The sequence below is a fragment of the Chanodichthys erythropterus genome, chromosome 23 (assembly GCF_024489055.1).
Source record: "Chanodichthys erythropterus isolate Z2021 chromosome 23, ASM2448905v1, whole genome shotgun sequence".
NCBI lineage: Eukaryota > Metazoa > Chordata > Actinopteri > Cypriniformes > Xenocyprididae > Chanodichthys > Chanodichthys erythropterus.
The window spans coordinates 9,763,606-9,787,690 of NC_090243.1; the positions used below are offsets into that span (position 1 = coordinate 9,763,606).

Below are 24,085 nucleotides of genomic sequence, written 5' to 3' on the forward strand. Positions count from 1 at the left end.
TCATTTAAAAACATTTTGGCACAAAAAGATTTTATTTACAGAAGAACTTCTACTTTGAGTTTACGCAGCAGAATACACTGAATATGAAATTATGTTGTATCATACATGAAAGTGGTACAACAAAAATGTCTGTATTTGTGAACTTATGAAATTTTGGATTGTATTTGTATGTATTGTATTGAAATAATTGACATTTGTGCCTTGTAAATGATGGAATATCATAAATCAAAAACTAAACTCTAGTTTCTCCACTGACAATGAAGAATAGTAATGTTTCAGGATGACAGCAGGGTAACATCGCCAAGGTGAAATGTAATCTTTTATCACCTCAACTATTTTATTCTTTACAATTCTCAAAAACAAACAATGTTTACAAGCGGTTTCTTTAAGTCAACAGCTTGTCTCAAAATGGTAGTGAGTGAATCAAAAAATGGATGAAAAAGATCCACCAATAGTGTAGCATCAGTGGCGTGTACATAAAGTTATCTGAAGCTTAAGAAATGAATCAAGGTCTTAGTGGTTCTAATATCAAAACAGAAACAACAAAAGGTGTTGTGCGCAAGTGACCTCAGGTTTAAAATCCTGACTTTCTCCTCACGCACTGCCACCTACAGATGAAAAGACAAAATAAAGAGAACAGAAAAATAAAGTGCCAATGTATATGTATATATTTTGAAAACAACAACAATAATAATAAAAAATTAGGCTATATATAAGCATATATAATTAAATATATACTCTCACAGTTTCCTCACCACTATTTCAAGTCCTCCGTCCACGTGGTCTACTAATGCGATTGGAATTCCCCCTTGGATTGAAGTTTTGTCTGTTAGGTTCTGGCATTCTTTGACGCGGACCATCCTGGAGGACCAAAAGGAGTTACGGTATGAACAACTTTTTTAAAAACAGATGTGTTCCACATCAACAAGAAACAGACAAAGACTCACCCACTGCCTTTGGCGCTCACGTTCTTGTTCAGACCACCTAAAGTGCTCATCCGCCTCCTCAGGATCGTCACTCATGTAGGGAGGCTCACTCTCATGACTTTGGAAAGACATTAACAATTCATATAAAGTGATGGTTCATGCAAATATTTAATTACCGTAAATAGATTACTGCAGCAATGCATAGCAAAAAACACTTTTCAGTCCTTACCCATCATGAGCCATTTGAGCCACGTTTCCCCCAGCAATGGTGATCTTCACACCCTCCAATCGCTGTTGTCGTCTTCGCTCCAGATCATATCTAAGGTCACTAGGGTCAGGGACAAGCTGTCTTCTCTGAAGCTAGTAAAAGAATCAAAATTTGAACCAACATACAAAAAATGTTCTAAATGATACCGATTGTCTTGAAAGGATCAACTTACTGGATCCGCCCCTATCTTGCAGAAGATCTGAGTTTTTGATGAAGGCATTCCGAGCTGCCTACAACAAGAGACAAAACATCTTCACTTCTGTACCACACCTTTTGCGGTACAGCTTTTGGAAGCTTCACTAATGAATAAAAAACTAAATAATTGGCATGTGTACCTATTCATGACTGGTCTCACATTTCCCAACTCCTCCTCATCCTCCTCCTCTTCTTCTTCCTTAAACTCATCCTGGAGTGAATAATACTGTTCATTTGCAAATCGTTGATTAAGTGTGATGCCTTGGCCCCTAAAGTAACTTTCTGCAAAACAAACAAGCAAACTGTTAGCTAAAATCAATTCTGTGCCAAGTAAGATACAGAATATGCTACCAGGCCAATCCATTGGTTCCTGACCTTTAACTTGATGCACAAGGGTGATGATCTCTTGGGCAAATGTACCAGAATGCACCGCTGATTCCCTATAAGTCCCAGAATGCTCCAGCATGGGCAGGAAATCAAGGCGCTGTCGACCCACATTGACTAAGTCCAGTGATAACTGCCTATCTGAAGAATATCCTAAATGACTGAACAAGAGGTCACATGACAGAGATATAAGGACCCATTACAGCTTAAAACTGTCCTTTAAAATTGCACATTAACCAGACTACAATATTTATATATAAAAGTTACTCCTTACTACTCCTGTTGAAATAAAATCAGGTACAAAACTTGGGTACAAAAGTTACTATTACTACCATATTAACCATAAACACTGGTCTGGTCATATCAGGGGTGTAGTTTGTGTTGTTGGGGGGGGGCAATATTCAAAGCCATCAGTTACAACCCCCCCAATACAATACAACAATACCAAATCTATGCCCTTGGGTCATATAATGCCTTTTATCTACAAATTCACCAGGCACTACTTATTTCAATCTAAAACATCTCTTCCAGTGAAATTAAAAGTGGTCCCATTTTTTGGAAAGCAACTTTATCAACTTGAAACTCAGGGTACGCTTACACGACAACAATGTGCTAAAAATGTTTTTTTTTTTGAGTACAGGCGACAACGTCGTCAAAACAATCCCCGTTCACACGGATCCATGACAAAGACTAAAAACGCTGTATTATGCACGCCAGGTCAGTATGTCACGTTGAAAAGAAAAACTACACACCTATAGACAGAACCAATACCCATGACATCACTGTTTTCACAAAAAGTTTCGTTGTGTAAACAGTTGATTCACTGTGACCCAGTGAATACAAAGCAGGCATACATATAGAAAATTCAAGATAACGATTTTGGTCTGAAAACTGCAGTTTACAGTATTCAGATTGCCTTAATTTGTAATATCAATTTTAAGTGGTGTGCTCAAAACTAAAATTTTGGTCAGCTCAACCTTAATTTACGTATCATAATTAAATAAATTCAACGATAGATAATAAATATGGCAGGTCGAAGTTCATGCCTCTCCTCTCACTGTCATTGTGCATTTCCATTCATCAGAGGGTGCTTCAGGAAACTCATTTGTTCCAGATTGTCGACACAGTGACCGATGGAGATCAGGCAACAAATCTCTGTTTGTTAGGTATGATTACTTGCAGTGCAAAATCTTGATTGTGAGCTTGAGAAATACAATAGATGCATTGAACCGACAATATCAACTTTAGGAAACTTCTGGACAAGTTTTGAAGATCTCCAGTGGGTCTTCACATATCCCCCTTGCTGAATAAAATAACACACCATTCAAGTTCAGCTGTGCTCCTGGACTTTCTCTTGGCATATGGCAGATCTGTAGAATGCAAATCTGATATGACGAATCTTGCTGCTCTGCTGTCTTGTAGATAAAATCAAATGTCTATTGGCAGATTCTTCAAACATAGTCGTCTGTGGATAGTTATTATTGTGGAATTTACAATCGCCACTTTGTTTCTTCCATTTTCTTCGCTGACATCTTGCTAAAAATACAGGTACGCATTTGGGAAACATGGAAAAACTGTGTTGAACAGTCTTGCAAAATGACTGTAAAATACTTTCGAAGACATGTCTTCACAGGACACCGTCATGTTTATGGAGTTTTTGAAACAAAATGGTTTCTAGAGTCCAAATACTGATACAAAAAGCAGAAGGAGTTCCTGTAGCTCATCTAGTAATGGGTTTGCTTGGCAGGGAACACAGTCAAGTCTTGAAGCAACTGTACAATGCAAGTCACTTTGGAGAGTCTGCCAAATGAGTAGATACAAATAGGCTGCATAACATTCCTGTTGCCATGTCCATTTGAACAAAATATTTTGAGTATCTTTGGTTTCATAACTCATTGTGAATGGAAGGTTGTAATGTCTACAACATCAGAAACATCATAATGGAGTATCTTCTTCAGACCAAGCATCTCTGCTGCATTCTCATGTTCAAGTATTCACTAAATGCAGGATGGATGATCGCTGGATGAGACTGGATGGGTGATTGCTGGAAATCTGTGATTTTGTCCATCTTCTTCAGATTTGTTTGTACATGCAGTTTTTGCCCATGGTAAATACATCAACAAATACTTCATAAACTTGTCGAAAGTCAAACGCATGCAAGAATTTTCATGGTGTGGTCCAACACTTTTTGCTCCAGCTCCTGATTAAATGACTTCCATTTGTCCTTTCAGCCCCATCTTTGTACTTTGAAACAAGGTCATACTTCTTCCCCACAAGAAAAAACATCTGCAGTGAATGACAGTCTGAATGCTGTAGACATCTGGAAAACGTGTGCATACCTACTCGCCTTCAATTTGGTTGTATGGTTGCTGACTTACCTGAAGTCAATACAGCTCTGAAAGTAGAAGAGCTCAAACCCTGTGGGGCACTGGTATTTTGGTGGAGACATCATCTTGAAGAGCCAAAAAATGGATGTAAATAGGGGGATTGATTTTCCTTTGCCTGGGTGAACTGGTGGAGCATATCATCCTCAGGTTCTTAAGCAAATTAAGTTGAGATCCATGCTTCAAGATTCCAGTCTTGTATTTCAGACATTTGATGAACCATTTATATGCAGAAATTAGCAGCAGGAAGATGTGTGTTCTTTGCTGGATTTACTTCCAACTTGGTAACTCAGTCCTGTGACATCCATTTAAATGAAGAGTGAAACTGAAATTCAATTCGAATCTCATTCTCTCCAGATGACAAATATTTAAGACACAGAAGAACCCAAACCTAGGCGTTTTGGCATTGATGTCAAGGAATGGCACACTTTAACTTGCACCAACTTCTTATGCCGATCTGGGATTTGTACATTGTTTGTAGTTCCGCCAAATACCTTCTGAAACTTTTTTCTTGTGAATGATCATCAGTTGTGTAACTTCTGCAGACCTTTTCCTGCTGGTGTCATTTTAGGATGCATTAGCCATGTCAGGGCCTTGAAGTCATCAATGTTCCTTAAAGGATTGGCTGGTAACTTTCACATCCAAACTTTTGTTTAAACGAGACATTTGTGTGCCAACACAACAGCACAAGATGAACATGTCCGAAATGTCAGATCAATCCTTAATACATCCCATGACTCCCTGGTTCGAGTAAAATGGTTTATTCACAAGGGATGACACTGAACTTCAGTGGACATATCCAAGCATGCAAATCCTTCTCCTTTTAAAGCTCTTCAGAGAGCCATACAGGATATCTTGGGAACCTTGAAAAAAAGTTTTTCAATGGATAATTTGCCCATCCTGGAGTAACCATATCTTGGTATGATCTTCAATACCCAGACACAAAATGGCTCATCAGTGGGTTTCCTTGATGCAACCCCACACTTTCATTGAATCTTCTTGTCTTTCACAATCTGTAGATTGTCGTTCTTCAGGTCTTCATGGTTTGGCGACAGTGGACAGGAAAAGAGGCATGAACTTTTGACTCTAACCAAATGTGGTATGACAATGATACTATACCTGCTTTGCCCGACGGGGCGACTCATGTCCACTTTGATCTTGAGGGTCTCCTGTTCACTGAAATCCATTCTAGGCGCAGGACCGACATTAGTGTTTCGATTCCTATTATACGGAGCTCTTTGGCGAACCTCCTCTTGTCCCGTCATCCTCCCATGATTCCTTTGTGGTCTCTCTTCCTCCCATTCATTGACGGAGCCTCTTTCTCTGTTCCTCAAATCAATATCACTCACATCCCTCAAATTCATTTCCCGCCGTCTGTCTGAGTCTCTTGAATGTGACTCCATTCTAGATTGCTCCATTCTAGATTGCTCCATGTGTCTTGGACGCTCTCTCGCTTGACTTTCTCCTCCGTAAGAAGAGTAGTTCTTCCTTGACTCCTCTCGGGGGTTATTATTTGGTCGTCCGGGGTGTCTATCTTGTAAGGTACGTGTATGATGACCTTGGTCTCTTCTATCTCGATGAGGTTCCCGGTTCCTCTGGGTTTCACTTGGCCTAGGTGGATCTCTATTCCTCGAATAGCCACTAGTTTTCAGAGGATCGTGGTTCCTCGAATCTTGTTTTGCGATTCCATGATCGTGCTCCACAATGACAGGTGCACGACGTGGGCTGAAGCCCCTGTGATGTTCAACGAACTCATCTTGAAGACCCAAATCTGAAAATCCTTTAGAAGAAGGGTGGTGCTCCCTATAATCTGACTTTGATGACCTGTATTGAAAAAGCAAGTAACATTTGTCCAAGATTAGAACGAAATTACAAAAACACCTAACTACTAGCAACGTTTTGGTGAACAATACCATTAACTGGATCTATTTATTCTATTCCAATTGACAATAATGACAGTTAATTGAAACTAAACTGAAAGAACAAAAGAAAAAGTAACAATAAAGACTAAATGTTAAATACGTTAGTGACTAAAATGTAAAATTAAAAAGCTTAAAGTGTAACAGATGCAATTAGAAACAATTTTATCCATCACAGAAAGAGATGGAAAGTGATTGAAGCCTTTCTTCTGTTCTTCGTTCCTCTGTCCACGTCAAGACGTATGAAGCGGGGAAAGAATTGTATTCTTGTACCTCTCTGGAAAGGAGCCTCTTTCATGATACTGATCGCCACGTTCTTCATTATGATATCCATAATCCATAGGTCTTCTTCCTTCTTGATATCTTGGATAAGACCTGTCCCTCGATTCTCTGTGATTGTGCTGTGAATTGAGCTCCTTTTCAACACCTTCATTCCTGTTCCAGCCTGGCGACGGCATCCTGTAATGCTCTTCAACACCAAAACGTGCATTTTCAGGGGAAGGTAACCTCTCCCTGGGCAGCCTTCTTGGAGAATGGGGCTGTCTTTCTTCATCACCCTGCATGTGGTATCTGGTCATAGGCGAAGGCCCTCTTTTCTGAGCATGCTCTATCGCATCAATAAATTTGGCCCAATGGTCGACATGTTGCTCTCCTTGATAGGAATCTTTGTTCCAGTGTGTGTTACTTTCTACCTTGTTGACATATTCAGGGTTTCTCCACACATCAGATTGCACCGATGAATGTATCTGGTCACCATATAATCCTTCCGCTCTCCTCCCATGAAGGGTTGGGATTCTGTTGATATTCGAGAGGTTCAAGAAGCTGTTAATAACCAGCAATGCAACAATAAGTGTAACACTGACTCAAAACATCTACTTTAGATTAAATACCTTGAATATATAGGAGATCTCGAACGCGGACGTGACATTGTCTCCTTGAAAAACAAGAAACTGTTAGCCACGAGACCAGATTTATGCAACCGAGGTCTCCATTATGAAAATTTACCATTGTTTTGCATAGTAACTATAGTTTACTTGTGGCTATATGGTTACAGCAAATATATTGGCATTCGTTATAAAAAATATATATCAGATTTCAATAAAATTCACAGAACATTCCCTCACTTTTCCAATAGATGTTTAAGTATGTATCAATAACATTTTCAACAAAATACCACAGCTAAAAATTAAATATTACATATGCTGCAGGCATTTTTCTTTTTAAACCCTAATTCTCATATTCAATATAAAACTTAAGTTTATATTAAATTTAAAAATGAAATAAGCACTGACCGTAATCATAAGTTTAAACAAAATACTGGTCTGAAGTGCTATTGAAAAAATATTATCCTTTGGATTTCCTACACATTTTATTATTATATATATATTTAAGGGGCAGTTTTCCATTTCAATGCCATGTAGCAATTCTTGAAATTAAAATATTTTAACTATTACACGTATTGGTGTACAAAACATGTTTTCAATAAAACACAAAATGATAAAATATTTTAGATAACTTATGTATATTCTATAGATTTTATTTTATCAAATTTATTGATAATACTAAATTTTGACAGAGAAATCATTAAAAAACAACAAGAATCAATCTTTTAAGATCCATGTAGCCGTATTTACTTCATGCTTTCCATTGTTTTGTTAAAAGTGGATATTAAATACAAATACTACACAAAAAATACCACAGCAACTGGAGTAACTTAAATGTTACTATAGTAAAACCATGGTAACATTTCTTAAGGGTTAAACTACAGTAAGTCCGTTTCAAACATCAAATAGAAGACACATGTTATCAATACTGCAACACTTAACGCTTATATATAATGAATAGAGTTTTCACATGCACTCAAATGAAACAGTAACCCATTATACTACATTAATAATTAAATGTCCTCGCCATGGTCTATTTACGAGGCCTGCGCAACAAAACGACCTGCGGCTCATGATGATACGAGAGTATGGCATAATGAATACAACATTTTAAAGGACAAAAAGAGACATAGTTATTGAAATGTAAACACAATTTATACAATACAATGACAGTGAATAATGTTATCGTAATTAGCATTAGCCTCACATACCCCGCGCGCAACGGCTTCCACACACTGCTAGACGATGCGTCCACCAAAATACCAGTATCTCGCAGAAAAAAAGGAACAAACTGTCATACAGTGAATTACATCACAGATTGAGAAGCTTTCAGAATCAGTACGATGAACCAAATATGGGTAGATAGTTGATATATGTTTTTTATCACACGACTAACTTGACCCAACGATCCATACACAAGATTGACCCGGAAGAGAATCCGTGAATCTCGTTTTCTTCAGCAGCCCACAAGAGCGACTGTGAGCGCCACTACCCCCTACAGACACCTCTGTGTATTGTCACCCACAAGCATACTGTATGATATGCATTCATATTAGTACCTTTTATAGAAATATTGTCCATTGTTGATGATGGGCAACGGCTGATGTTGTGAAGCTTTTAGTTTGGTGTATCTTTATCTCAGTTGTGATGAGACGAGCTTCTGTCCTTTGTCTCATTGTTTACATCTATGATTGAGAATTCAAAGAGAGAAGTGAATGTTAATTTGAGTTGTCTAATGTAAATATTGATCTAGTCTTTATTTTTAGTTGGAAGGTGGGTGCCATTTTGTTTTGCATTACCTCTTTTCTCCTGGTTATGTTAGAGAGTTAGCTTACTGTTGTATTTTGTTTTCTTTTCTTTGTAGCTAATATAGCTAGTTGGTTATATAGGAGTTAGCTTTGTTATTTTGGCCTTGCCCCCTTCTGATACCCTTTTTTAAATTCTCATTTGTTGATTTATATAAATAAAACTACTTTTGCTGCAATTTACAATGGTTGTTGGGTTTATTTTAGCCATTCCGGGTCGCACGTCCTGATATTGCTGAGTTAGATGCGTTCCTGGGTCAACATATTTTGTTGATCCTAGAACAACCATTCTAGTCTGAAAATTTAGTCTTAACCCTATTCCTACCCCTACCCATATATTATCTCAAAAATCAGAGGGAAATGATAGATGAATAACACTGATGTAGAAGCACCAATTCATGATTTTAAGACTAAACTTGACATAATCTATAAACTTGTCCCTCAAATCTAATTGGTTGATTTGAATGTTGACCCAGGAAGATGTTGAACTCAGGTTATGCTTCTGGGCCTGGAGACGGAGTTTTTGCTGCTGTTTCACATTCATTCACCACCAACCATATATTTCTGTTGCGATCAATTATATAAATTGTGAATAAGGGATGCTCATGGTGTGATAAATGTTTTATTGTTATGTCAGTATCTCAGGGTTCAGCAACTTCAAAGCAGCTGATGCATGCACCATTTCTCAAATATCATTTTGAAGTGCTGAATTTCAGTAGTAACCCATCACTCTGTATATTTGAAAATGTAATCAACATCCCCATCCCAAGTCTTGTCATGATAGATAGATAGATAGATAGACAGAAAGACAGATAGATAGATAGACAGAAACGTACAACTTTCAATAAATTTGTTCCTTATTGGTCCTGTGCATCTGAAGTTTTACACAACAGCATCATTGATATTACCACCAAACATCAAAAATGAGCTCACATGCAAAGCTCACTAGCACCCTGAGTATACAAGATGGTAAACAGTGTACTTGAAGCAACATATTCAGCAAGTACAGGTCTTTTTAGCCACTACTGTACAGTTGTGGGATGCTGAATTATCTTGATTTGTGTTGCTATTTTATGGTTGCTTGGTTTTCTTGATCTGCATAGAGCTGTGTGCAATGATGTCATATAACAAAACAATACAGACAAAGTCTGTGAAGAATTAAAAGCACTATGCTATTTAACACAACGGAATTGTGCACTTTTAATTCCATTTTTAAGCTTTTACACAATAAATTACATTAGAAGTACACTTTTTTTTCTGTATACATCCCCATAACTTCTAACTGCTGACTAATAATACATTAATGCCAGAATAACAGTGTTATGATGGAATAATATCACACTTTACATCTATTCATATCCACTTTCAGACTACAAAGCTTGGATTGCGAAGAAGTCATGGATTTACACAATATACTGATTGCAAACCCCAGCCAATGTAATACAGCACAATCATCAGACTCAGCACATAACTGCTCGGTTTGCCGGTCATTTATGCAACAGAAAATCAAACAAATTACACAATGGAGCTGCTACAATTGTCACGGTGTATCACTCATCAATGCTACGGGTGTATAACAGGACTAAGAAGAACACTAGGACTGCTCTAATACAGTTGCTTTGTCTGGTGATACTACGGTGAAATCGTGTGAAATATAATATCTACGAGGAGCAGGCAAAACTTTATTTTATGTGTGGGGAATCAACTGTCAGGGTGTCTTTTCTTTGCTATTAACACATGGTTTGACATTCAGTCCTTATTCTCCTGTTCAAGAGGATATTCAGGCTCTAATGAAGATGCTGAGGCACAAAGGGCTGGTCTCATTTTTCTGCTCCACTCCAGTTCAGTCAAGCCCCGTGCTTCAATAGTGTCTAAAACAGAAAAAAAACAAAAACAATATGAGATGGTTAAAAGGATAGTTTCCCCAAAAATGAATATTCTGTTCCTCATTTGATCACCTTCATGTTGTTTCAAATTTGCTTGACTTTTTTTGAAGAATGAAAATGGCCAATTGAACAAGTTGTTCTTTTAAGTCAGATCGTTTTAATGAATCAGTTGTTCGGGGTCACAAAACAAGTCTGAATGATTCATTCATGAATCTGACATCACCACTGAGTCATTTTGTGTTCCACAGAAGGAAAACAGTCATACAGATTTGGAATGACATGATGGTGAGTAAATGATGGTAGAACTTCCATTTTTGGGTGAACTATCCCTTTGAGACACATTGTTTTTTTCCTGCACTGCTCAGTTTTGAGATTTTGGGATATTTGGCTTTTCATAATATGTTGTTTTTTTAGACCAGTGCACTTAAAACATCCAAAATACACATTTTAAGTGTTTATTTTATTACATTTTTTTCTATTTGTGTCTGTCAGTTTTCTTTTCTTTTCAATTTTCTGTCAATTAAAATACATCTTTATCTTAAGTTTTAGCACTTACACCAAACTTTACAGTTTTATTCCCATGTATATTCTGCTGATTAAAAAAATAAATAATATAATATTTATAAAATAATAAATTATCAGAGGTGTTTGTTCATATACCATTTGCCTGATTTTATACAACATTTTGTTTTAGTGACATTATATTTTAGCGAATTTCTCCGACAACATACATGTCACAGTTTTAAGAGTTTTTACATTCAGATTTTTTTTTAGAGATACCAAATGTTTGGAGGTTTCACCAGGACAACAACTTCTCCTTTAAAAATGACCGAATGATCAAATTTAGCACTCTTGGAAATATGATATTTTGTAATTATCATCTGACTAATTTTCAAATTGTTTGTTATAAATCAACATCTCAGGAAAATGTTATGGGGTTTCTAATCAAAATATGATTTCTGTTACAAAACAGGACATTGATTTCATACATGTCCTCAGTAGAGGACACCGGGACTTAAATTATGTTTATCAGGCATTTTAGGAGACACAACAAGTGAATAGGGAAAGAAATTACATATCACTATTTCTATGAAATATTAGATATTATTATGAAAATGTTGCTAACTATTACTCCCATTATTACACTTCTTTTTTCATTACATGTTGCTCCAAGATCACAGTAATATGCAAATTAGATACAGTGTATAGATACATTGCATTGAATAGGAAAACCCATGTATGTCCATTTTACCTACATATTACATAAAATAAAATGTCATATCAATTCATTCCGTTATATCTTTCATAACATAGTCAAGAATCACCTTTAACCCTAAAAATGGCAAGACCATAAAGAGACATCAGAAAATTAATTTATTGCTATTTTCCATCTTATTGGGACACAAATAATACAACTTCATAATTTTTTTCAAAATATGACTTTTAATTTTAATGTTTGTATCCCACAGGATACGTTGCCAGTTTTAGGGTTAAACAAAGTCAGTTTAAAAATCCTGAAACCTAAAAATTGATTGGTGAATGGAAAAAAAAATCCTATTGTTTTTGCCTATACATGTAATTTCATGTAATTTTATTTTTTAAACAACTGAGGCCTGGTGTCCACTTATGAGGACATAGCATGACATATGAATAAAAAAAAATAAAAAAAAAGTTCTAAACAATATAATTACTAAAAATTAAAATACTAAATTAAAAAAAAAAAACATTTTTTTCTCCCCAGGTCTTAGGAGGTTAACTTAAAAAAATATGTATATTTATACAGTATTTATTAATCTTTGTTAATATTAGTTAATAAATACAACTATTCATTGTTATATCATGTGTGCTCAGGTCTATTAAATAATACGAACAGATACAACTTTCGATTTTAATAATGTATTAGTAAATGATGAAATTAACATTAACTAAGATTAATTAATGCTTTAGAAGTATTTTCCATTGTTAGTTCATGATAACTAATATGACTAATTTTAACAAATGGAAACTTATTTTAAAGTGTTACCAAATATATCCAATATACTGTAAATACCTTTGACTCAAATATATTATCAAAAGGAAACAAGGATTTTGAACTTGGCTTTATACAATGTTTATATTTATGTTCTGGAAATTTATACAAATTTGTGCATGTTTAATTAGATAATTCCTCATTTGCATATTTAACGATACATTTCAGAAAACTGTTGGCATTTCTTAATGTAACCAATCAAATGGGAAATCATGGTGATATTTATTTGTTAATTTTTTATTCACATGGTGTGTCTTGCATTAATTTAACCATTTTTAAAATTATTGTCAACAGAGTCAACAGCTGTAAAAACCAAACCAAAACAAAAAACTGTAGTTTTCAGCAATCACCTTTATATTAGATGTTGAGCTTGTCTGAGGTCGGTCTAAGACTCTGGAAAAGTGATGAGTCAATAGCAGCGCTACTGCAATCCTGGATCAGGTTCTTGTTGCAGTCACCAAAATCTGGAGCAGCAGACACTTTGGGATGTGAGACCTGCCCGGTCAGAACGAGGATGTCGTCCAAAGCCACAGAAGTCATGCTGTTCTGCGAGATCTCGCTGATGGGGGAATATTCCGGAACGAGATCATCTCTGGACACAGGGCTGCAAGGAAACGCATTTTGATTCATTACAGGGACTGCCAAAGTTTTATCAATGTGGTAAGCAAGCTATAATCTGACCTATTTTCTCTAAAATAACATGGTATGACTTTGTTGAAGGCTGACCTGACATCCATGGACTGGACCCCATCAGAGAGATCATCCGCCGCGCTGCTCTTTGCCTCCAGTGGCTCAAGGCATATGATTGGAGATTCCGACGTTGCCTTTGGTGGACTGTTAATCGCTGTGTTACCTGTTGTGCAAGATTAAAGATGTTTAGTCTACAATAAAATGAAATAATAATAAATAAGTTATTTTAACAGATTATCGTCATTCTATTTTAGTGGAAGAGCTAAAACACTCATTTCAGTTCTTAATTACACCACTTGATGGCACTCTTTCATTTTTTCTATAAACAATGTAGATTTTCCACATGCTGAGTCACTCAGCAACAAGAAACAGATTAATGAGTGTGCATGTTGGAGTGATGCTTTTACACCGTGAAAAGGAAGCTTAAGTGTTGATACGTGCCCACTGTAGATCTGTATAGTGATACGGGTCATATCATATCAATATCGTCAATACCTCCAGTTTCCAAGGGAGACGGTGAGATGGACTGGGAAACAGAAATGGGGGATGGGACTTCCATCTGCGCCTCTTCTTTCTATCCATAACGTGACATGAAGTATTATTTGCTACAGTCAGTAAATCATTGTCATCTGATAATGTAATTAGCCTGCAGAGAATTCATTTACCTTTTCTCCATCTTGTTTTCTTGTCCTTTTCATAATCTCCTCAATACGCTGCCAAAATCACAGATGCAAACATCACTTTACTGAATTGACTTGTCACGTAGGAAATAAAAAACAACCCAAGGTGTAATATTACTAAACATAAATAAATAAACAATTATGTGAGTTATTCTCACTGATACATAAAATAAGCAATGGCAGGTTATAAAGCGGCAGCCAGTAGGAGCTCCCAAAAACAAATCAAAATTGACATTATTATACACTAATATTGAATTTTATATATATATATATATATATATATATATATATATATATATATATAGAGAGAGAGAGAGAGAGAGAGAGAGAGAGAGAGAGAGAGTTTTTCTTTGTAAACTTTAATCTAAACATAACCCCAGAAAGGACTTTCTTTGTCGGCTTGTCTGACATCCCTTCATTTTGGTATGTAACATCAACTTTTGAATAGCCAATCAATTCCCAGTGGATAAAATCAAGTTTTAAATATCCCTTTGATATGGGAATATGTCCAATTATGAAAGTCATTCATTCTCATTCACTCATTTCATTTTGACTTTACATGCAGACCCGGATTCAACTGCTCGCTAAAGTTTGAATTAAGCTTTAATTAAAAAAAAATAAATCTGCGCATAGAAAATTAGCCCTTAGAGATTCCTACTTTATAATTACTTACCACTAAACTTTTCTTCTTATGATGTACGTCACATTGCATAATCATTGTAATAGTGTAATTGCATTTTCCATTTATTTCTTGATTTTAAATGTAAACAGACAAAAGATAAGAACCTTCTTCCTTTGCAGTCTCTCCTGCTCCTCCTGAATTTTCAGAAGCTCTCGCTCCTGCCTCTTCCGTTCAGCCTCTCTATGAACGCGCTGCACGGCTTCCTCCCTCTGCCAGACATCATGACACATCACATTTCCAACTATATCACATTCATCCATATCCACAGCTCAAGAAGACAGATTGGTGCTGCACGTGTTTGAGTAAGTGACTGGATGGGTGAGTATGCTTAATGTGTCTTGATGAGTCAGTTTTATTTCTGTGTAATTTTGTTGTCCTTTTGTATTTATGTAATGATTACTTTGATTTTTTTAAATTATTTTTTTATTTAGTCCATGTTCAGTGTGACACCACTGCTCAAAATGTAATATATATATATATATATATATTTACTTATTTACTTTTGTTTATTATTATTACTATTTAATGTTATTTAATATAATTTTTAATAGAAATTATATTAATTTTGTATTAATATAATGTAATATAATAATTTATAATGCATTAAATAAAATATATGCATTAAATAAAAATCTATTATATTATATTATATTATATAAAAATACAAGACTACTGCTAATAAATATTATATACGTTTTTATTTTTAATACATTTTAAATATATAATATAATATAATATAATAACAAATTATAAATAAAAACTAAAACATCTATTATATTATATTATATTATATTATATAACATATTATTATATTATATTATATTATATTATATTATATTATATTATATAACATATTATTATATTATATTATATTATATTATATTATATTATATTATATTATATTATATTATATTATATTATATTATATTATATTATATTATATTATATTATAAAAAAATCAATTACATTTTCATCAGTGGTCTCAGACATTTGGACCGCACTATTTGAACAATTACTATAATTAATTGTTTTTTAATAAACATAATATAATCCCTCTGACCTGTCTCTCTAGCTCATCCTGGAGATCCTTCCAACGCTGTTCTTTTTGGTGCCTGTCCTCCTGCTCTCTCTGGCAGCGCTCCTCCTCCTGTTTCTGTCTTTTCTCCTCCGCCTGTCGAGCTGCCTGCTCCTGCCGCTGTCTCTCCTCTTCCTGCTGCCTCTGGAGTTCCTCAGCCCTGAGCCTGAGATTCATGGAGTAGATAATATATAATACAGCAGCAAACATATAAATGTGACACACAGACCCTAGAGACACACAATATCTCTACCTCTCGTCTTCTAGTCGCTGCTTTTCTTCCTGCTCCTTCTGTACTCTGGCCAGGCGTCGTCTCTCTGCCAGCAGCCTGGAGGCCTCCTCGGCATCAGTGGTACCTGCTTTCCCAGTGGGAGTCACTGGAGACTCTGAAACACAAGACAGGAGGCACTTAGTCCTCATCACATGATTGAAATCCCACTGGCACAGCAGAAGAAAGAAAGACATATGGATTTGAAACTGATGTGGGTGAGTAAATGATGACAGAAGACATGTTGTTTTGGCCTGTAGATTAGGCTTGAAATTAAAATCATTCTCACAAATTTAAATAAATCTGAAATAAAATGTAAAAAGCATAATAGGACCCTCTTAATGAATACTATAATAGAATATAAATAGTACAAAATTTTCATTTTTGGGTGAACTATTCCTTTAACAAGACATTACCTGCATTGTGTCCAAATTCCTTGCTTGTAGATTTTGGGATTCTCTCTGCTTTGGAGGTCTTTCTCTCTAGAGTGCTGTAGCCTTTAATCTCCATGGTCCCTTTCTCTTCTCCTTCCCACTTCTTGCTTTCTAAACTTGGTGTAGTGGCTCTGTGCCTCATAGGGGAAGGGGGGTATTGACCCGGGGAAGCTGGGGACTGGATGCGGCTCTTACAGGACCTTGATCTGAATTACAAATGTAAAGGCAAAATATACACTCTGCCTACAGCTTTTAAAGTCTTTAAATAAATAATGACAACAAGTAAATGATAAGATACAAAAGATAAACCTTTTCGGAGTGCTGGGATTCTTCTGGGTTGAAGAACTTCGGGTGGGTGTTGTTGGAGACTCAAGTTTTTTGATAGATGAGTCAGTTAAGGTTTGGGCGATACTCTTTTCTGGTTTCTCACTCTAAACACCCAAAACAGACACAAAAATTATATATTGGCCCAATTTGCTGTTCTAACAAAGCTTAGTCTCTAAGCCAACCCAGAAACTCCTTAAAATAAAAAAATTTGATTTTCTCAGTAACACTTTAGAATAGGGATCAATTTCATAACATTTGGTATCCTGCACTGACAATTAACAACAATTTGCAGCATTTTTTAATTTAGCTTAAGGTTCATTTATAAGTATACTATTGTTTATAGTTATAGTTATCATAATACTTTAGCTAAGTTATACTTGAAATAACTTGTTAATATGCATTAGTATATGAAAAAACAGGTATTAACATTAATAAATGCAGCATATTAATTGTTTATTCACAATAACTAATGCATTAAAGGGATAGTTCACCCAAAAATTAAAATTCTACCCTTATTTAATCACTCTTATGATGTTATAAAATGTTTTTGACTTTCTTTCTTCTGCAGAACATAAAAGGAGATATTTTGTGAAATGTTTCTCAAATATCTATGAATTATTTTATGTTCCACATAAGAAAGTCATACAGGATTGGAACAAGATGAAGGTTAGTAAATGATGACATAATCTTCATTTTTGACTGAACTATCCCTTTAACAAATCAATTTTACCATCAATAGTGACAACACTGTAAACCCAAAAAGTTGGCAAAATTCAAAATATTTGAGGTAATCAATAACATCAAATTTTCTGAGTTGGAAATTTAAAGTTTAAGTAAGCAGAACTGGCAGATTTCAATTTTGTACTCATACATTTTAACTGCTCATAACTTGAAATTTTTGAGTAATTCATACATTAAACTTAAAATTATTTAAAAAAAAACCCTGTTTGTCTAAATAAAAAGAAACAAGTTCATAAATCTCAAAACAATGAGGTGATTCAGATTACTTAAAATGTGTCAGTTTCGTGAACTCAAAAGAAAAAGAAAGTTCTAAATACTCATAAAAGTCTGAACTTTTGAAAATTTGTTTGAACTAATTTGTTTTATTTGAGTTTGCCCTACTTAAACCAATTAATAAATTGAAAGTAAGGGTTTACAGTGAATAATATTCAACATTATCAATAATTTTTACCTTCTACACTGCAAAAAAAAAAAAAGCTTTTCTTCGAGTTTTTGTCTTGTTTCTAGTCCAAATATCTAAAAATTCTTAAATCAAGAAGCATTTTCTAGACAAGTAAAAAAGCATTTTTTGCAGTGTAAACATAATTAATGTACGATTTAAAAAATATATTTCTGTCATGACAGCTCTCTGAGAGCTGGCCACTGCCAATACACATGACATAAAGCGAAGAGCAAGCAAGACATGCTGCTGCTATACAAGCATAAATGAATCACCCCCACAGATCTATACAGGTGGAGCTGGGGAAGGTGGAGGGTTTCTGAAAACAAGCTGCAAACTGCTACAGCAAACAATAGGCAAAAATTTGGTTGAGCAGTGAGCTCACTGGCTACAAATACAGTGGGAACCAATCAGCTGTGCCCTATAAAGAATGATGTGATTGCAAGCAGATTGGGTTAAGGACTTATAAGCCTGCGCCATCTAGAGTTTCATGACAGAACTTTGTATTTATTTTATCTGTCAACAGAATTGCTTGATATAAAGTCAGTATTGTGCGTTATAAAGTCAGAATTGTGAGATATAAACTCGCAATTGCATGTTATAGTGTCTAATTGTGAAGGGAAAAAGACTGACGTTTCTTCTCAGAATTGCGAGTTTATATCTCACAATTAACTATATAAACTCACAATTCTGAGTTTATATCTTGCAATTCTGACTTTATAAGATGCAATTGTGAGTTTATATCATGCAGTTCTGACTTTATATGATTTTTAAATCTCGCAATTCTGAAAAAAGTCAGAATTGTGAGATAAAAAGTCGCAATTACCTTTTTTATTTTTTATTTAGTGGTGGAAACAAGCGTCCATAACATACCCCTTTGCTGGACATTCACAGACCCCTGCTGAAAAATCTATGGCAATAAATCCACGACTGGACCTGGACATGCACAGATCTGAGCAGTGTAGTTGCTAGGAGACCAGCTCCTCTGTGGGCCGTATCCCACTGTGCTTTGCACCAAATATACAATTTTGAGATCTCTATCTATCTCTGACAAAATGTTGATCACATCCATGCAGATCAGACCTGAGGGGTTTTCGGGGTTGTGGCTGCTCCTCTGGAGTCGTTTGATGGTCCACAGAACGATGCACTAACCTTCTTCCGCTCGGCTCTATTGGGTGACGCCCTGTAAGGAGACCTGTGAGGGCTGGAGGAGGCTATTCGGGAACAAAGACAAGACACTGAGGGGCCAGAGGTCACAGGAAGACAAAGGAGCAAATAGGGGCAGGGCAGAGATTGAAAACAATTAAATAGTTAAGCTTAATATAAAAAAAAACACTTGCCTTTCTCTGTCATATTAGGCAAAGTTGTGGAGGAGGAGGAGAGATGTCTGCTCAGGACAGAGTCTGGGGACTCGGGCGGAATAATAAAATCTTGGACTGCAGTGAAACATATTACAAATAGTTCCAGGGAGAAAGAAAACAAAGGCACAAACGATCAGACACAATGATAATGATATTCATTCACAGTTATTTTGAAGATAAACGCCAGAGGTTTTCTTTCTGATTAATAATTAGTGGCCATTTGGGCATGAATATTTACATTGATCAAAGACTTTCATGGCGAGCAGCAGGCTCATTTTCATATGAGGTAGATTTCTGTACAGATTTGCTAAGCTAGGATGTTTGTTAAGCTCGGATGTTGCATTTAAAATGAGCCAACAGATGAGACCCCCTTATGCATTCTTTAGGGAGTGCAACGCAGCTCAAGGCGGATCAAGATTTCACATACTCTCCGGTGCATCCGGACCCCTTACTGGGCGGGGAGGAATATGACGGTCTCCATAGCTGATGCATGTAATCTCTATGTCCTGTTTTAGGAATTATGATTGGTTCTATATCCAAAAATTTTAATTTCCTCATTATTATGCATTTACATTCACCTTATAAAAAAGACACAGACGGTAAAAAAAAAGTCCAAAATACAAACAAAAAATAGGAAGATGTCTGCCCATGCAAAACCAGATGATAGGGTGTTTCCAGGGCACTGCAACATAAATATAGCGTACAACTGCACATTCACCACAAAGAGTATTATGATGGTTACAACTAGACTTTTACATTTTATGAAGTCAACATCAGGGTACTGCTATGTGGCTGCTAATGTAACAGAGGCTAGATGCTAGAGACTTTAGCATCTTTGGTAGGGTGCCCGCCTCCCATGCCGGAAACACCAGTTTGAATCCCTCTTGGAGTAGTGCGAGTAGAACCGGAGGGGTTACACTAAGATGTTCTGAGAGTTTTTTTCTGTGGATAACACTATTTGAAATAAATTTGCCTTCTGGTTTTCTTTTTACATTACATTAATATTTAATTTCATTTGGTGTTAGGACGATAAAAATATATACAGTATTTAATACAAAACAATAGTATGAAAGCCAATTGTTTATATGCTAATATAAAGTAGCATATTGCTATTTGATTGATTTTTAGCATATTGCTATGCAGAAGTTCAGGGTTGTGAGTGGTTTTCAGCATACTGCTCTAGGGTGTTTTGAGTGGATTCTCACTGGCTTGAGTCCAAAGTGCCGACACACTATGTTATTCTGGTCCCTTGATACGCTCACATTCCTCCTTCAAAGTCAAAGGGTTTTTTTCACCTTTTTTATCATCTGACAGGCAACGATTTTAAGTCAGATCACTTAGAAATGATGATTTAATACATGAAAAATAGCAACAGTGATGTTTGCCTTAATAGGGTTCACACAAAAATGAAAATTCAGTCATTAATTACTCACTCTCATGTCGTTCCACACCCTTAAGACCTTTGTTCATCTACGGAACACAAATTAAGATATTTTTGATGAAATCTGAGAGGTATATGACTCATCCATAGACAGCAATATAATCACCACTTTCAAGGTCCTGAAAGGTACTAAAGACATTGTTAAAACAGTCGACGTGACTGCAGTGATTCAAACTTAATTTTATGAAGCGACGAGAATACTTTTTGTGTGCAAAAACAAAACAAAAATAATGACTTTATTCAACAACATCTTCTCTTCTGTGTCATTTTCATACGTTTTTTATGTCCAGAGCTTCTAGATTCTACGTCAGAACGTCGACTCATTATTGGCCGGCTCCTGCGTCAACATCACACGCATGCGTCATGCTGCTCACATGTGCAGCTTTGGCCAATACTGAGCTGGAATTCGGACGTAAACATGGAAGCTTTCACTGAGCTTACTGTGGCAACTGTGTTTCACGAGTTTGTGTGCCCATATAATCTTAGCATAAGTGGTAAACAGAACTAACGACAGGAAGAGGTAAGATGCTGGTTTTATACCTCGGTATTAATTGGAAGATAAGATGGGCGTACTCCTCCCGAAAGTACGTTTATTAACTTCACAAGGAGAATGATGGAAGAGAGGAGATTGTTGAATAAAGTCGTTATTTTTGTTTTGTTTTTTGCGCACAAAAAGTATTCTCATCGCTTCATAAAATTAAGCTTGAACCACTGCAGTCACGTTGACTGTTTTAACAATGTCTTTAGTACATATCTGGACCTTGAAAGTGTTGATTATATTGCTGTCTATGGACGAGTCATATACCTCTCAGATCAAATATATCTTAATTTGTGTTCCGTAGATGAACAAAGGTTTTACGGGTGTGGAGTGACATGAGGGTGAGTGATTAATGACAGAAATTTCATTTTTGGGTGAATTAACCCTTTAACAAGCACCAGTAATAATAAAACTCACCACAGAAATAAACAAGAAAACAGAATATCAAAAACACGGGCAAAGCCAATATACACTACAGTTCAAAAGTTTGGGGTTAGTAAGATTTAAAAAAAATTAATTAATACTTTTATTCCGCAAGGATGCAATAAATTGATCAAAAGTGACAGTAAAGACTTTTATGTTATAAAAATAAATCTATAAAAAAAGGCTATTCTTTTGAAGGATCATGTGACACTAGAGTAATGGCTGCTGAAAAATCATCTTTGCCATCACAGGAATAAATTATATTTTAAAATATATTCAAATGGAAAAAAAGTTATTTTAAAATGTAATAATATTTCATAATAACACTATTTTTTACTGTATTTTTGATCTGCCTTGGTGAGCATAAGAGACTGCTTTCAAAAGCATAGAAAAATCTTACTGACCCCAAACTTTGGAAAGGCAGTGTAGATCTTAGGACGCATATAACTTACACTTATGTAAGATCTCATGCACATGCAAACCATCACAAATACAACATCTGAATCACTGTGACTCAAACTTTAGAAGTGAACGGGGACGACACACAAAGCAGCATGAAGTCAGTACCGTTCCTGGATTTGCTGGCAGGAGTAGCAGCAGCGGGGTCATTGGCTAAGGAGGCTGAAGCAGGAGGAGAGGGCGGGGCAATCTTAGGATCACCTGTGCGGCAGGTGATGCAAAGCAGAGAAAGCACAGGTGCGTGAGCTCGACAAGAGTATTTCACAAGCTCACATTGAATATTATGACAAGTCATAACAGTGTGTCCCTGTGAAATACTGATATACCCCGTCAGCAGTTTTTCTCTGACGGGAAGCTGCATAATTTCCGGCAGGGCATTTTTATATATTTATTTCTTTAAAAAAAAGTAATTTTGCTAATAAAAGCAGGATGGTAATATGAACCACTGCAAGATGAAATAACCCAGAGCATGCATCTAATGCGATGATATCAGGTTATCAAAGAGCCTAATGTTCTCCAAGGGCAACCAAACTCATTCTCAATCGTTCGCCCTTTATACCCACAAAGCAAAACAGACATGCATGTTTTCCAGATATATTATAAATCTGACTCAGGATCAGGCTTAGAGCTCTGCTCTTTGACAGTGTAAATAATTGATGTAGTTATGAATGCACCACAGATTCAGGGTGGTGCTTTCGTGTCTGTCTTAAAAACAGCATTTTCTTCCTAGAGCTGATATGAATTACTCAAGCCTCAGGTCTACTTTTTAGGAGAGTTATAGGCTTGTGTAATTGAAACGTTAGGGTGAGGTGTGGGACAAAGCATTGTTTAAAGTCAGAATGTGGCAGTGACAGAGCAAAACGCCTTCAGCTGCGCAGTCTAATATGCCCTGTGCAGGCACAGTGACAGCACAGTTTATGGTGATTGTTCTCTAGCCAAAACAGCCCAAATTGCCCCTTGCCCCCAGGCAGAGCTATTGCACGGATGATTTATAATGACTATGAGTCTCTGATCAGTCGCTGACAGCGCTAACCTTGAGGCAGAGTGTTTTTCTGTGACTGGGATGACTCCTTGAGATCAGCAACAGCTCGACGCCTGTGTGACACTGCAGCTCCCACACAAAACAGCTGCATCTGTCTGATTTCCATCCCACAGCTCCCGTACCAGTCAATATCGCAGTCGGTTTTACAACAAAAGGGCTGCAGTGCAGTTTCCACACCCTGTTTTACTATCTCTCCAACTGAGAGTTCACACAAGGGACCCTCCACGCCCTAGCAAACGCACACTCACCCTCGCAGACTCCGGGAGGTCCGCCCCAGGTCCATCGTTTGGGCCTCTGGTCCACCTGCAGGTTCCGTTCCATGGAACGTCGCATCAAGGCCTCCAGTCGCTCCTGTTCATTGCGTTCAAAAACAGGAAAGAAAAGAGACTCTCTGACCGAGCTGTCGCTACGACGCCGAGAGGATGGGGATGAGGCTGGCTGCTCCATGGCGACCACCTCTCCTATCCGTCTCCGACTCTCCCTCTCTCCCTGTTCTTCCTCCCTGTATGTGTGTGAGCAAAATGACGAGGGCCTTGCCTTCTGTTTCTGCCTCTCTCTCCCTTGCACTCAGCGACTCTCTCTTTGTATCTCTCTCCTCCCAGGTGACCGTGTGTCTAAGAGAGAGTATAGCCAGACGGAGGAGAGAACTGCCATACATAACTCCACCCACACCCTCCCCCCTCAGCAGCTGACAGAAATGGAGAGCACACACACACACACACACACACACACACACACACACACACGGACAGTGTATTACAATGACACAGGTTGAATCAGTGAAAATAGGGAAGCCTATATGTAT

General features: G+C 36.5%; 2 protein-coding genes across 3 annotated transcripts; both read right to left on the minus strand.

The window, feature by feature from the left end:
• Positions 1-21: 21 nt before the first annotated feature.
• zgc:112982 (uncharacterized protein LOC503771 homolog) lies at positions 22-8,409 on the minus strand. Of its 2 annotated transcripts, none has more exons than XM_067377919.1 (11): positions 8,172-8,409; positions 6,967-7,010; positions 6,350-6,871; positions 5,277-5,981; positions 1,765-1,934; positions 1,530-1,671; positions 1,367-1,424; positions 1,156-1,286; positions 948-1,044; positions 756-861; positions 22-608 (listed from the first exon to the last, which is right to left on the minus strand). In XM_067377919.1, exons 2-10 carry the CDS (start codon positions 7,002-7,004, stop codon positions 763-765), a joined length of 1,962 nt encoding a protein of 653 aa, XP_067234020.1. In that variant the 5' UTR covers positions 7,005-7,010; positions 8,172-8,409; the 3' UTR covers positions 22-608; positions 756-762. The 2 variants fall into 2 exon arrangements, with proteins under 2 accessions (XP_067234020.1, XP_067234021.1); XM_067377920.1 differs by having other exon boundaries at positions 6,769-6,871; positions 8,172-8,408.
• A 1,740-nt stretch (positions 8,410-10,149) lies between these two features.
• On the minus strand, positions 10,150-23,823 carry map7d2b (MAP7 domain containing 2b). Its single transcript, XM_067378443.1, has 13 exons — positions 23,529-23,823; positions 19,357-19,452; positions 19,100-19,230; positions 16,819-16,940; positions 16,492-16,715; positions 16,061-16,193; positions 15,793-15,973; positions 14,837-14,941; positions 14,036-14,083; positions 13,866-13,944; positions 13,407-13,533; positions 13,031-13,284; positions 10,150-10,636 (listed from the first exon to the last, which is right to left on the minus strand). Exons 1-12 carry the CDS (start codon positions 23,725-23,727, stop codon positions 13,038-13,040), a joined length of 1,692 nt encoding a protein of 563 aa, XP_067234544.1. The 5' UTR covers positions 23,728-23,823; the 3' UTR covers positions 10,150-10,636; positions 13,031-13,037.
• Between the last annotated feature and the right edge of the window lie 262 nt (positions 23,824-24,085).